Source organism: Diabrotica virgifera, chromosome 3, assembly GCF_917563875.1.
Source record: "Diabrotica virgifera virgifera chromosome 3, PGI_DIABVI_V3a".
NCBI lineage: Eukaryota > Metazoa > Arthropoda > Insecta > Coleoptera > Chrysomelidae > Diabrotica > Diabrotica virgifera.
This window is the reverse complement of record NC_065445.1, coordinates 97,474,390-97,489,110: the sequence shown is the minus strand read 5'-3', so window position 1 is coordinate 97,489,110 and position 14,721 is coordinate 97,474,390. Positions and strand designations below refer to the sequence as shown.

The window sequence follows — 14,721 nt, the reverse complement described above, 5'->3', positions numbered from 1 at the left end:
AATCGACTTTTTTAGAGGGTTTTTTGAGAATTCCTCGGAAAATATGCATTTAATCAAAAAACACTGTAGATATCAAAATTGTATATTTTAGTAACGCAAACCAAATTCTTTTCCAATAATATCTTTAAGACCAACACAAACCGAGGTACGGCATATTAAAGGTTAGCTTTTTTCTTCAAATGCATAATTTGAAATATTCAAAGCCAAATAATGGGAAAAATTTGCATTTTTCGAGGAAAACTTAAATAATATTTTTTCAAGTGTATAATTAGACCTATAAAAAATAATAAAAAGTTTCTAGCATGGAAATTAAGTGACTTATAATCAAAAAAATGTCAGTACCTGCTTTTCTCTACGAAAAAATCGGTGAATACAACCCCCTAACTAGCTTTCTAATTCAAAATTAGTCTTCACCGTTCTGTAGTTCCTTTTACATTTATATTATCAATACACTTAAGGAGTTTGACCTATTTAAAATGCCTAATTTTGGAAAAAATATCTCACTGTGTACTGATTTTCAGCCTTAGTAAATGGATTTAATACCTTCGTAGGAAAGCAACTTTGATACCCTCTCAGTAATGAGACCCCACAAAAATGATTTTGTAGGATTTTTAAAGAGCAATGAGACTGTAAATTAAATTCCGTAAGATGCCTTAGTTTTTAATTGGGGCGGGTTTAAAGGGCTCGAATAAGGGGGTGTTTACTGGTAAATAGAGGTTTTAAACAGCTATATCTGGCTAACTATTCACTGTAATAAAAATCTATGCACAGGGTAATTTTAGTCATTAAAAAAGCTATAATTTAGTAGTTTATAATTTTTTTCATATCTTCAGTATTTTCGGGGATATTTTGAAGTAAAAGGTGAAAAATACCAAATTGCAAAAAATCAATTTTTCTTTAAACTCCAATTTTTCCAAAATTAGGCAATTTAAATAGGTCAAACTCCTTGAGTGTATTGACAATATAAATATAAAAGGAACTACAGAAAGGTGAAGACCAATTTTGAATTAGGAAGGTAGTTAGGGGGTTGTTTCCACTGATTTTTTCGTAGATAAAAGCAGGTACCGAAATTTTTTTGTAAGTCGCTTAATTTTCATGCTAGAAACTTTTTATTATTTTTTTTGAAAGGTTTAATTGTATACTTGAAAAAAGAATATTTAAGTTGTCCTCGAAAATGCAAATTTTTCCCATTATTTGGCTTTGAATATTTCAAATTGTGCATTTGACGAAAAAAGCTAACCTTTAACATGCCGTATCTCGGTTTGTATCGGTCTTAAAGATATTATAGGAAAAGAATTTGGTTTGTGTTACTAAAAGATACAATTTCGATATCCACAGTTTTTTTGATTAAATGCATATTTTTCGAGGTATTCTCAAAAAACCCTCTAAAAAAGTCGATTTTTTAGTCAAGAAACTGTTATTTTCAAGCGCGAATAACTCGAAAAATATTAGTTTTACGAAGAAAATGTAAAAAACATTTTTTCTTAGAAACACTTTTTCCATCGAATTACATGGTTAAAATGTAATAGAAAATTCCCACCCCCGAGATGGGGTGGGAACCACCCCCAAGGTTTTAGCGTAGGATAGCGGCATGATATAGAAAATGATCCTTGGACTATTCCCTACCTTCTGTGAAAATTTCAAGTAAATCCATGCTGGACGAAAAAATTGCGAGCCAAAATGCTTCATTTCCTCAATCGACTATTGGGGCCGACCGACCGGCTCTGTCCCGTCATACAGCTGACCGACTATAATAACTTTTATTTATATTTATAATTTAGAATGTGTGTACTGATTTTCAGCCTTAGTAAATGGAAATAATTACCTTCGTAGGAAAGCAACTTTGATACCCTCTCAGTAACCTCTGTTCTACGTTTCGCTTGACCGACCGCAGTATGTTTCTCTACACACTCACAGTAATGAACTGTGAAAAATCTAGCTTTAGTAAATTCAAATAGATTTTTCAGCGCTGCCTCTTGGTCTATGAAGGCCTGATGACTTGTGTGTTTTTATTAGTGAGCCAATAACCCTAAATTCGTTATTATATACTGTAGTCGTCTATAGCAAATTTCGGCTGGATATTGATAGCCTAGAAGCAACACCTTGTAAGTACCAAAAATGACCAAAAAAGTATAAAGGTGCAAAGGAATGAATATCGTACTTTTAATCACATGCTAATACCTCGCCTAAATATTTTGCGTGCAATACCTTGTGTGTGTTTATTTTGCTATGGTAGTTAATGGTGGTTATAACGTAAAAGTTTGATTTGCAAGTATATATTATAAAGTTTACGAATCTGGTGATTGGTAGAAAAGGTATATCAGTATTGCGGCGCCAAAATCATAATTTTTGGTACTTATTAGTAAAGCTCGGATTTATAGGCAACAAAAATTGAAGAAAAAGGCGCCTATATAGGCAAAGATTTTTATTAAAAAAGGCAGGAATATTAACATTTAGGCAAAATATAGGCAATAAAGGAATATAACTTATTATTTGTAACCACTTAAAATTTTATCATTAATAGAAACAATAAATGTTTTTCAATATTTTCGGTCTTAAAACTATGTCTTCTATCACTTAAAATTACATTTTTCCACAGTATGTTTTCTCAATGTACTCTTGTCCGGTAAGGATTTATTAAGATATTTTTCGAAAAAGCATATAAAACTAGGGTTATCAACTTTATATAGAGAGGAATGTTGGATGCAATCATCATCTGGCATAAATCAAATTTAAATGCGTCTTCTTCCTTTTTTTTTGAACTGCTTAAACTATCCCGCAGAGATATTTGGGCTAACTTAGAGGAATTTAATTTTTCCAAATTACGTTTATGAAGTGGGGTTCCACAATGCTGGTCAATAAAGTACTTTTTTCTACTTGAAATCTGAGAATTTAAAAAAAAATAATTAGAATTCTAAAACCGCTTTAGAATTTAGTTATGTTGAGGGACGAGAAAAAAAGAGAAAAAATAAAACTTACCGATTTGCCGCATGGTTTACAAAATGCTCCATCTCCTTCTAGAGAAAGTTCCAAATAAGGTGCGATCCATAGCCTTAATTTAGATGTCATCCTTTCACACAAATGTCTAAAACGTTTTAAAACGTGTTCTTTGCTTTTCGGTATACGCAACAAAACTAAAAACTAGGATATAGCAATTTGTGATACAGTAACCGACTGTACAACTGATAATAAACTAATAAAGCTTAGGGATTTCCAAATAGTTAACCCTCAAGTCTCGATCAGGTACATTTTCCTAGAAATCTGTTATATAAACAAACCATTGATATTTTATTATTGACCCAAAATTTTATTATAGAATGGTTTAGTAATAGAATAATATCATGAGTAGTACCATGAAATTTTAAAAAGGCACAAATAGGCGGAATTTACGAAAAAAGGCAAAAAGTGCAAAAAACAATTATAATAGGCAAAATAGGCAAAAAAGGCATTTTGCCTATAATCCGAGCTTTACTTATTAGTATTGCTTCTAGGCCATCGATATAAGTTTTTTATTAAAAACCATAGATTTTGACAGATGTACCTACAAGGTATTGCTTCTAGCTAGGCCATCGATATATATTTTTTAATTCTATGCTTCCACTAGCTCTAAACTGTTGTAGTAATTTTTAGACCAAACGTAGATCTATCAGGCATTTCTCGATTTATAAACTCATGCCAATAAACAGTTTTCATTGAGCTGACCGAGAACAAAAATATTTATTAATATTAATTCTTTCTTCTTTGGAATAAGTTTTTATATGTAAAAGTCATGAATACATGGAATGAAATTAAATGTCTTCAATAATAAGGTATAGAATACCGGGTATGCCATTTAAAATAACAATATTATTCAATGTCACCTGTAGGCCAACTAAAATAATAAAACTGTGATGAAATCATAAAAATTTTATTGATTGGTTAATATTTTGGGAATACCACACTTTTTAAGACAGTATACAGATGAGAAATCATGTCCAAAAATATTGGCTATTTCTGCCTCTGTTTTGCATTTTACTCCATAAATAAATAGTTTTTTAGTACCGTAAAATGGGGTGTAGTTGACTGCTGGGGTGAATTTGACTGAAAAGTTCGAAAATTATTCCAACATGCTTATTTTTTTTTTGGTTATTAATATTAGTAAATTTTATGCTAATTCTGTTCATTGTAAATGTATGTTGAACATATTTAATGTAAAAATTAAGAGTTTTTTTTCTTGTATATACCAAAAACGCGGCCTCGAAATTATTAACTTAATTTGTAAGAAAATGAATATTCTTAAACTTTGTCATAAAAATCAATATCCTAAAAATAATTTTGGCAACTGTTGGTAATATTTCAACGACTCATTAAGAGTAGATAAAAATACTAGTTACCAATTTTGAATTAATTTTTAAGTTTCGTTACAATCTTCAAATTTGTCAACTTATGCACTTTTCGCTTAAAGGGGCGAAGTTGACCGCCGAAGTGAAGATGTCCATCACGTCAAAACTTGCAAGACCTACATTGAATCGACTCTGCTTTATTGTTTCGTAGTTTGAAACGCGGACGGGAGCTGACGTGTAAAATATTTTTAAAGATAATTACCTACTTATCGACAATAAATTTGTAAAATGCCGAGGGTGTATAAGCATAAGGATAAGAAGACCATGAACTTGCAGACTTTCAAAGTAAGATTGCTGAGGAAACAGAATACTTTCACATTAATAATATAGAAGCAAATTCATGGGTTGTAATAGAATATCAAACTAAGAAGAATATTAAACATTTTGCAGGACAAATTTCAGTGATTAAAGATGATGAAGCTAATGTTAATTTCCTAAAACTCTCAAAATTGGGAAAATTCATATGGCCTGATATTCTTGACGAAGACAATGTTCTTGCCTCTAAGTAACATAATAAAAGTATTAAATGCGCCAAAAATTTGCCGAAGAGGCGAGCTGTGTTTTGTTTTGGACTTGTCTGCATATAATTTTAAATAAGTAACTTTCTTTTTGTAATAAAAAGTTGATTAAAATGTTTATTATAATTTAAAATCATTTTAGTGCATTTATCTTCACCCCAGTTAACTAAAAATCATTTTTATTAAGTAAAACCATAGACAGTCAACTCAACTTCACCCCATTCGGGGTGAAGTTGACCAAAGAAGCAATTTATTTTTTCTAAGTTTGGTTTTTTAAAATACCCATTGTTTTTTCTACTAAAATTAAAGTTAAGACCTATACACATATTATGCAAAAATATGTGATATATTTTATTTTGTTATCTTGTTTAGTTGAAGTTGAAAAACGGTCAACTACACCCCATTTTACGGTAATATTTTTTTAGGCAAATTAAAAACTCGTACTTACTAATTATTCTGTTTTTCTTTCAGAAAAATGGCCAAGGACTGCATCAGGTTTGCCCAGTACAGCTGGTACAACTGCTAGTATAGCTTTTATTAGAAGAGGAAAAATATACATAGGACATGTAGGAGATTCTGGAATAATTTTAGGTATAAACTTGTACATAGTGAGAACCAAATTTTTGATATATCAGAATATTTTTGATTGAATATATAGGTATGCTTTTTCTCATGAGGATCTTTCAGTGTGTCACAGTTTTTCGATTTCTTTCTAACGCGTTAAATTGCATGTGACAGAAAAAAACGCACATCAGTGATTACATTTTGTCGGTGACATTTATAACATTTATTATATCTACGAATATAATCTGTTCAATTTATAAGACTATACAAATCAAAGAAAATACCATTTTATAAATGCAATAAACACAATTGATTTGATTTTATGCCAAATTACAAATAAAATGTGATAACTGTCAGATTTAACTAAAATGTCATGTCACTAAAATGTATATTATCACTGACTTACCCTTTTTTCTATCATTTGTGACGCACTGAAAAATGCTTATGAAAAGAAGCATACATGGCCAACCAAATAAAATTTCACGTAATTGTTTTTGCATTGTACGTTTGGCTTAAATATGTAATCATGACTATATTAAAAATGACTTGAACATACATAGATTTTTTGATGTCAGATCACTACAATTCTACAGGGTGTGTATGATGCTACGAAATTAATAAAAAACGTAATTATCTTTTAAACTATCTCGTACAACATTGTAAAACCTTATATTTAAAGAAAGAAAACATCGAGGAGAATTCAAAAATCTAAAAATATACAGTGTTCCATTAAAATATTTGAACTCTGTATATTTGAAAATATTTTTAGATTATGGTCCTATCTATGCTTCAACGTTTACCTAAATAATCTTTTTTCATATCTCTTACGACAAATGAGTAATTGGATTTACACACACTAATGCAGTGTCCTGTATTTAATGATATTTTAGGGTACCAGGAACCTGGATGTTCGGAATGGAAGGCGAAGCCTTTAACTAGGGATCACAAACCAGAAAATTTAGATGAGATGAGTCGTATCAAAAGTTGTGGAGGAAAGGTGGTTTCAAAATCTGGTAAGATATGTTGTCATATTTGTCAATATTTATTTAATTAGTAGGATTTCTATTTGAGTAAAGAATTTAATTTTAATTAATTAATAATTCTTAACTACCCCAGGAAATTTTACCACATTTTATTACTGCCCGCCATTTTACCACGTTTTTATATACTTTCGACTGTTCTTTGTCATTTTGTCCGAGAAAAATCTTATAATCGATTTTAAACATACTTCCAGACTAGTTAGAGAGTTAAAGCTTTCAGAATAGCTTAGAACTCGGTGACAATGCAATATTCAACCGCTTTTACATGGATGCATTGAGTTTTCTTTGGAATTTTAAGCCATTTTAAATTGTATATGGTAAAATTAGTTTTCAATTTTTCTCAAAAGATGGCGCTACTAGTTTTCTCAATAGATGGCATTCCTTTCTTTCTGTGTCCTGTAAAATTTTCTATTCATTTGTTATAGCTAATGAATATTTAAAATTGCCTCGCTAGTTTGTTTACATAAAAAATTCTCAAAAATAAATATATTATTAAAATTAAAAATTCTAAAGTTCTTGTGTCAGAAGGTGCAGTAATAAATAGTTGTCAGAAATATATCTACAAAAGTGTTTAGTAAAAGTGTAGTGTTAAGCAGCAGAAAAAGAAGGTAAGACAATAGCTGACATCCATTGTTGAGCTCTTGAATTTATAAAATATTTTGTTTTTCATACATTTTAAACGGAAAACAGGGCGACAAGGAACCATTGTAAGAGCGACAAAATTGTTTTATTTAAAATTGTGTGTAAAACCCTTTCATGAGTTTAAAATCGATTATAAAATTCTTTCATCGCATATGATCTGAAAAAAAAAATAGTCTATTTCTAAATTTTATTGTAAATTTTATATTGGGTCCTATAAATAATAAAAGCGTGTAAAAAAGTAATTTTTTTTATAAAAGTGTAATTATTATTTTAACTGAAGTATCTGGTAAAAGTCAATAGAAGAGGCTTACCATCTCGTCGGTGTGCTTTCTTTTTTTATTTGCTGCACTATTTTTTCATTTCATCAAGCTATTTATCTCCGTTTATTATTTTTCTTGCTTGTTTCGCATACTTTCTGTATTTGTGATATATTTTTATTTTCTTAGTCGAACCCGCTTATTAGAATACCGGTTATAAAAATATCCCGGTTTAAGGAATAGAAATTTGAGATCCCGAAATGGTTTTACTAGCCACTAATGATCGGTTATTAGAATATCCCGGTTATAAGAATACTTTTGCTTGGCACGAAGGCTATTCCAATAAGCGGGTTCAACTGTATTACTTGTATTTTTAACAAGTTCTATAGGTACCAGCTCTATCCTTCGTTTTGGGGCGACTTTGTAGTACATACTCTTATGAAGAACAGTGTTGCCTGTTCTACGGCTGCAAAAGACCTTACCTATATTTAGCTTATCAGCAGCATTCGAACATTTTAAACACCCATTTTATTTAAGTTTAAAGATAAATTCAATATTAAATTATTAAAATATAAAGTTATTTTAAGAACAATAAAACATTTTTATGGGTACCCACTAAAAATATTTCATTGTGGACCTAATTATATAAAATACGGTAGAATTGTAAATATGTATGTATGTAATTACGAACATATACATATTAAGAATAACGTTAATTCGCCAAAACCAAATTATATTAAGTTAAATATACATAATTTAAATTGCTCATATTCTGAAGTCAATTGAAATGTTTTTTTAGATTCACTTTCATTGTCAAGAAAATTAGAAAATGGCATTTAGTTAAATATTAATCACATACTAATTATTATAATATTCAAATGCTATATCCTTAATACATATCTTATAATTGCCTTTCATGGTATCTATGAATTACTTAAAAATAATAAAACCGGCAACACTGAGCTCCAACGTTCCATTAGATTTACATTGCCTATGCTTCTCGTACTGCAAAGTGACTGCGAAACTAACAATAGATTTTCCTCATCTGTCTCTTTATTGGTATTTTCTAACTTTTTTGTGACTTTCTACTTTCTCTATTGATTAGTCTACAGGACAACCTGATAGTTTCGTATTCAAAATATATGTTCTGGTTTTTTGTTCATATTGGAGTTGATTGCCATATTTTTTTTTATTTTTATTACTACTAAAGAGTGATCACTTCCTATTTCTGGGCCCTTCATATTTTTGCGTCTGTTGCCATTTTTCTGTTTTCTTTTCTACAAATACATAATCCATTATTTATTTTTCTCCTATGCTTTTAACTTCCCTTGTATACTTGTGTATCTTTGTGTTCAATGAATTAATTCGTTACTATTAAATTCTACCTCACATAGAAGTCTAGCATTCTTGCTCCGTTGTCATTTTATAATATTTTACTGTGTTTGCCTAATATCTCTTGTTTATCTTTCTTGCCAACCCTGATGTTGAAGTCATCTGCTATGTAAATTGTTCGTTTTACCTTTCCTATTCTAATTCTTCCCAGAACGCGTTAGGTTGTCTATTTGCGCAAAAACGAAATATAAAAAAAAACAAATATTAGTAAAATTGTTTACTTTCTTACGCAAAATAATTAATATTACTGATTGATTCATGTTTGACAGGTGTACCACGTGTGGTATGGAATAGGCCAAAAATTGGCCATCAGGGACCAGTGAGAAGGTCTACTCCCATTGATGAAATTCCATTTTTGGCTGTAGCCAGAAGTTTGGGAGATCTTTGGTCTTACAATTACCAGAGCAATAGGTTTATTGTTTCCCCAGATCCAGATTGTTCTGTCATCAAGATTGACACAAACACACATCGCTGTCTAGTATTTGGTACTGATGGACTGTACAATATGTTGAATCCATCTATGGCAGTAAGTATTTTGATATTAGTTATTACCTGTTGAGATTTTAAACTGCTGGTTATAATGAACTTTAAATTTTTTCTTTTCCCCAATAGGTTCACATAGTTCAGCAAGTGGAAAGACACAATGAAAACGCTGCTTTGAGTGATTCTACGTACAAAACCTGGCTGAATCCAAGTAAACTGTTGGTAGAAAAGGCTCTAGAAAGGTGGCATTTGACAAAAATGAGAGCAGACAATACGTCAGTTGTGACATTAATGTTGGATCCTCCTGGTCCACCAAGAGCACAAGTTTTGAAAGATCGTAAGAAGAATTTACCAGAGAGAGGTTAGTCTTGATAAAATAATTGTCATGTTATTTTCATTTATTTTTATGCGCTTTTGTGATCAATCTCTTTGTTGATGATCGACAATAATGGGAAGGCACAGTAGGAAAACTTTCAATATGTGACTTAACATTTTCCAAAACAATTGAATTAGTTACTTTTTTGTTTTCCCTTGTTATTATCTTCTTTTATCTTTTCAGATGTTAGCTCTTTTCAAAAGTTTCCTTCATAACAGTATCAAGTACTCACCTGTTAATTCTTAGTATATTTACAACATTCGTCCTACAAACTTTAATTCTTTCATTATTGTTCCGAAGAAAAAATATTATTAAAATACTTCGTTTGGATGGTAACAATGTAGCAGTGTCGGGCGGTGACTTTTTCGAAAGGGGAAGTGATTCAATAAGGATATAAAAATATTTTCTTAAAGGTCGAGGGTCGAGCAACTTTCCACCTGATAACACTCTGATGCGCAGGGGCTCTCTATCAGCAAAGTACTTAATTATGTGAGACGTCCTGCGTACAAGGACTCACACACTAAATCCGTGACGCGTGAATGCGTGAGGCACTCTATTCCCGCTATTTCTAGTGACTAGTGACCTATCATTGATCTGTATTGCTAGCTCGGGCCTTGAGTCCTCGCGCCGGGCTTGGTTTTCTAAAGAAGAATCCTATTTAAAAAAAAATATACTCCGAGGCATTTTCCACAACACACAACTTTCACTAAAATGACACTTATTTATACTCGAGCTCTATTCTCCTATCAACTTCTGATAATTGTTGAATGCAGTCTTTTTTAATGGATAATAGGGCTAACTTTCAAAGTCTGTCTTCGCTTGTTGAATTTCTTTTAAACTCTTAATTTGAAACTGTTAATGCATCTTAATACTGCAAAACTTCGTTCAACTGATGCACTTGTGGCTGAGATAGTTAGTAGTACTAATTCACACAACTTGACCACTTCACACAGCGACTTGTTTAAACCAGTAGTTATAAAGAGATCCCAGATTTCTGGGTATTTCTTTATCATTCATGTCAGTTGTTTCATAAATGATACATGCAAAGCTGGGATATCAAAAATTTTTCATTATTTAATCGTAATGACATAAATTCCTCTGTGGGAAATTTTGATGAATTATAATTAGAAATATTATGCGCTTACGCGATTAATAAGATTATAGATTATAAATAGATTATGTAGATTATAATATTAAGATTATATATAATTTAAGATTATATACAGGGTGTCCCGAAAAGATTGGTCATAAATTATACCACACATTCTGGGTTCAAAAATAGTTCGATTGAACCTAACTTACCTTAGTACAAATGTGCTCATAAAAAAAGTTACAGCCCTTTGAAGTTACAAAATGAAAATCGATTTTTTTCAATATATCGAAAACTATTAGAGATTTTTTATTGAAAATGGACATGTATCATTCTTATGACAGGAACATCTTAAAACAAAATTATAGTGACATTTGACCACCCCATAAAAATTGTATGGGGGTTTTGTTCCCTTAAACCCCCCCAAACTTTTGTGTACGTTCCAATTAATTCATTATTGTGGTTCCATTAGTTAAACACAACGTTTTTAAAACTTTTTTGCCTCTTAGTATTTTTTCGATAAGCCAGTTTTTAACGAGATGCGGCTTCGTTTTTAATATATTTACATAAAAATTGTATGGGGGTTTTGTTCCTTTAAACCCCCCAAATGTTTGTGTACGTTACAATTAAACTATTATTGTGGTACCATTAGTTAAACACAGTGTTTTTAAAACTTTTTGCCCCTTAGTCTTTTTTTGATAAGTCCCTTTTTATCGATATTTGGCTTCTTTTTCAAAATATACCTAAAAATGTAAATTATAAATAAATTTTCAGATTATTAACAGATTTCTATAATCGTACTTAACCGTATACAAATATATGGTGGATACGACAAATATTCAAAATATCTCTATAAACACTGGCTTATCGAAAAAGTACTAAGAGGTAAAAAAGTTTTAAAAACATTGTGTTTAACTAACGATGCTACAATAAATAATTTAGTTGGAACGTACACAAAAGTTTGGGGGGGTTTAAGGGAACAAAACCCCCATAAAATTTTGATGGGGTGCACAAATTGCACTTTAATTTTTTTTAAGATGTTGCTGCCATAAGAATGCTACATGCCCATTTTTAATAAAAAATCGTTAAAAGTTTTCGATATATGAAAAAAAATCGATTTTCATTTTGTAACTTCAAAGGGCTGTAACTTTTTTTGTGTGCACTATTGTATATAGGTAAGTGAGGTTCAATCAACCTATTTTTTACCCCAGAATCTGTGGTATAATTTATGACCAATCTTTTCGGGACACCCTGTATAATTCTACAAATTTTAAATCGTTAAAATTTTGAAAGCTAGAATTCATTTGTTGTAGAATATTATCAAAAGGCCTCTTTGTTTCCTCTGGTTTGTCTGTCTCTCTGTCTCCGAAATTATCAATCTTCATTATTTTTCTTTCATGTTCAAACCCCATATGTTCAGTTTTACCCCAAATATTTTTAAACTGCTCTCATCAATAAAGTCATCAATTTGTCTTATACAAAATGCAGTACCATTTGATTTCTGTAAAATGTCAAATAAAAGATCAGTAAAAGGAAATATCTCTGCAAAACATTTAAATCGAAATATTCTTTAAGCGAATGTATGTAATACCTAAGCACCCCTTAGCAGCAGTAACAGTCGGAGCATCTCACTTTCGGGAAGGCGATACGACGAGCGCTTCCATGGTATACCAAAATTCGCGCGACTAGTGGGTGCGGTCATTGAACCCTGACCAATTTTAAACGGGACAACTGCATGACAAGCGGCGATTTTGAGATGCGCTTCTGCCAGGAGTGGACCAAATAGTTGAATTGTGTGCATATTGAGTTCGTTCGTATGCGATTCATTTTTAATATTTTTCAATGCCTATTGGCTAGGTAATATGTAGATTATTTGGATTAGGGAAAGAAATTTTATTATTAAATATTAATTAATAATATATTTTCTTATATCGACGAATAAATAGGGAAGCGGCGCTTCCCCCGCTTACATGGACCGCACGCCTCTGCAATGTAGTACATTTTTAGGATGTTTATCTGTTTTATTTTGGATAAAATTCCATTGCTTATTCTAATCTGCCAGTGCATTGTAACCTCGGAAAATCATAGTAACCTCATCCTGTCTAATTCAGTTGTTTTACTATAATACCTTTATTTTACTTTAATCACTTGTTGTCTAAACTTCTTCAGTTTTGCGTTTTGTCATTCTTGCATTCAGCTGACGAAATATTCTAAATGATCAGAAGGGAAAGGCTCTTCCACAGCTTCGATCAATGAACCTTCAACATCATTTGCATCACACTTCTGCGTTTTCAAACTAGCTTTCAAATTAGCTTTCAATCCTCAACTGGCAAAATCTTGTCAATGGTGCCAATTCAATAGCAGTAACTTTCAAGTGACCTTACTTGTATGCTACAACTAGATAAGAGTATTTGTATGGTTTGAAATGAACAACACTTAGATTATTAGATAACTTAAGATATCAATTTGTAGTACTAAACAAGTGATGATATACACAGTTATGTATTTTCAAAAGTTGGTTATATTGACACAAAGTTTGCTTTGTGCATTGTCTAGTTGGACCATAACATGAAGATGATATATTTACATCTACTATAGTTGATTTTTTAACCAAGAGGAGTAAACTAAAAAGGCAGATTCACACCCAAGGAAGTTACTAGAAAAGTCACCAAATTTCTTCTTTTTTCGTTGATCATATCACCTTTCGATGATAATTAATCCATACACATTATATTATACTAACACATCGCTAAGGGGTTCTAAAAACAACTGTTTTTATATAAAAGTAGACTAATAATCTAAAAATTAAAGGAATAATGCAGAAAACACAAAAAATCGCCGATATACTTAATAGGGCTTTTCATTGATTGTCATTTGTTTCGAGTTTCTGTCATGTGTCATATTATATTAATATATCTACGTCATACGTTTTTGGTTTGTATCATTGGTATATACTAATAACGTATGACGTAGATATATTAATATTATGTGACACATGACAGAATCTCGAAACAAATGACTGTGAATGAAAAGCCCTATTAACCTATAAAATGACAGAAGTGCCAAAATTTCATAAATGTCTTCAGTGTCAAAATTTAATAACAGTCGAGTAAACTTGCCTGCGGTTGGACCAATTAGAAAACAAGCATTACGGCGCGGTAAATTTGAATCACTCCTCTTGGTTAAAAAACAAACAATAGTAAACAATAGGAAACTCACAAAAACGAATATTTTTGAGTTATCTAGTTGTAGTATTGAGTTGATTTTTTTTTACTTTATCACGCTATTTCAATTTGTTTAAATATTTTTTCTCGTTCTTTGTACTTGGCTGTTCAATAAATTTGTTAACGAATGCGGCACACATTGTGAACACAGCTTTCTGAAACCCAATACTTCAGTCAAATATAGCTTACACTGCCCAATGATGCCTAGGGCTTCTGCTAAATCTCTTTCAGCCACTCGACAATTTTCCAATAACATATCCTGTATTTTTCTACGATTTCTGGCAGTGGCGGATCCAGCATCGTCAAGAGGGGGGGGGAGGGGCGATTGGCTAAATTTCTATTAAAAATAAATGAATACATGAATGTTTTTATAATCATTATATATAACTTGGTTTGAGAGGGGGGGCTCTTGCCCCCATCGACCTCCCCTTGATCCGCCACTGATTTCTGACGTTGTTACTATTTTTGACGTCTTTGGTGTGGATCGTCTTGAAGGCTTGTATGACCACGTTTAAATTCAGCAACCCATCTGTCTACTGCACTAATTGAAGGCAAAGAGTCCTACACTTTCAACATTCGTTTATAAACATCCTTTTGCTTTAAATCTTCCAAAAATAAAAATTGAAGTACTGCACGATACTTGATTGTTTCCATTGTAAAAAAATACTACAACTCGCCGATACTTGATGGCTTGTAAACGAATAATTAATTGACAGATTGAAATGAAACTTCACACACGTTCATATGCAGAGT

The 14,721-nt window shown here is 31.3% G+C and overlaps 1 protein-coding gene across 1 annotated transcript in view; it reads left to right on the top strand.

Annotated features, from left to right (window-relative positions):
- LOC126881969 (protein phosphatase 1D) overlaps positions 1-14,721 on the top strand; it is a 53,128-nt gene that overhangs the window by 6,485 nt on the left and 31,922 nt on the right. Inside the window, exons 2-5 of the mRNA XM_050646716.1 lie at positions 5,372-5,491; positions 6,355-6,477; positions 9,065-9,321; positions 9,408-9,639. Coding sequence (XP_050502673.1) covers positions 5,372-5,491; positions 6,355-6,477; positions 9,065-9,321; positions 9,408-9,639 — 732 coding nt within the window. The remainder of the gene's footprint in view (positions 1-5,371; positions 5,492-6,354; positions 6,478-9,064; positions 9,322-9,407; positions 9,640-14,721) is intronic.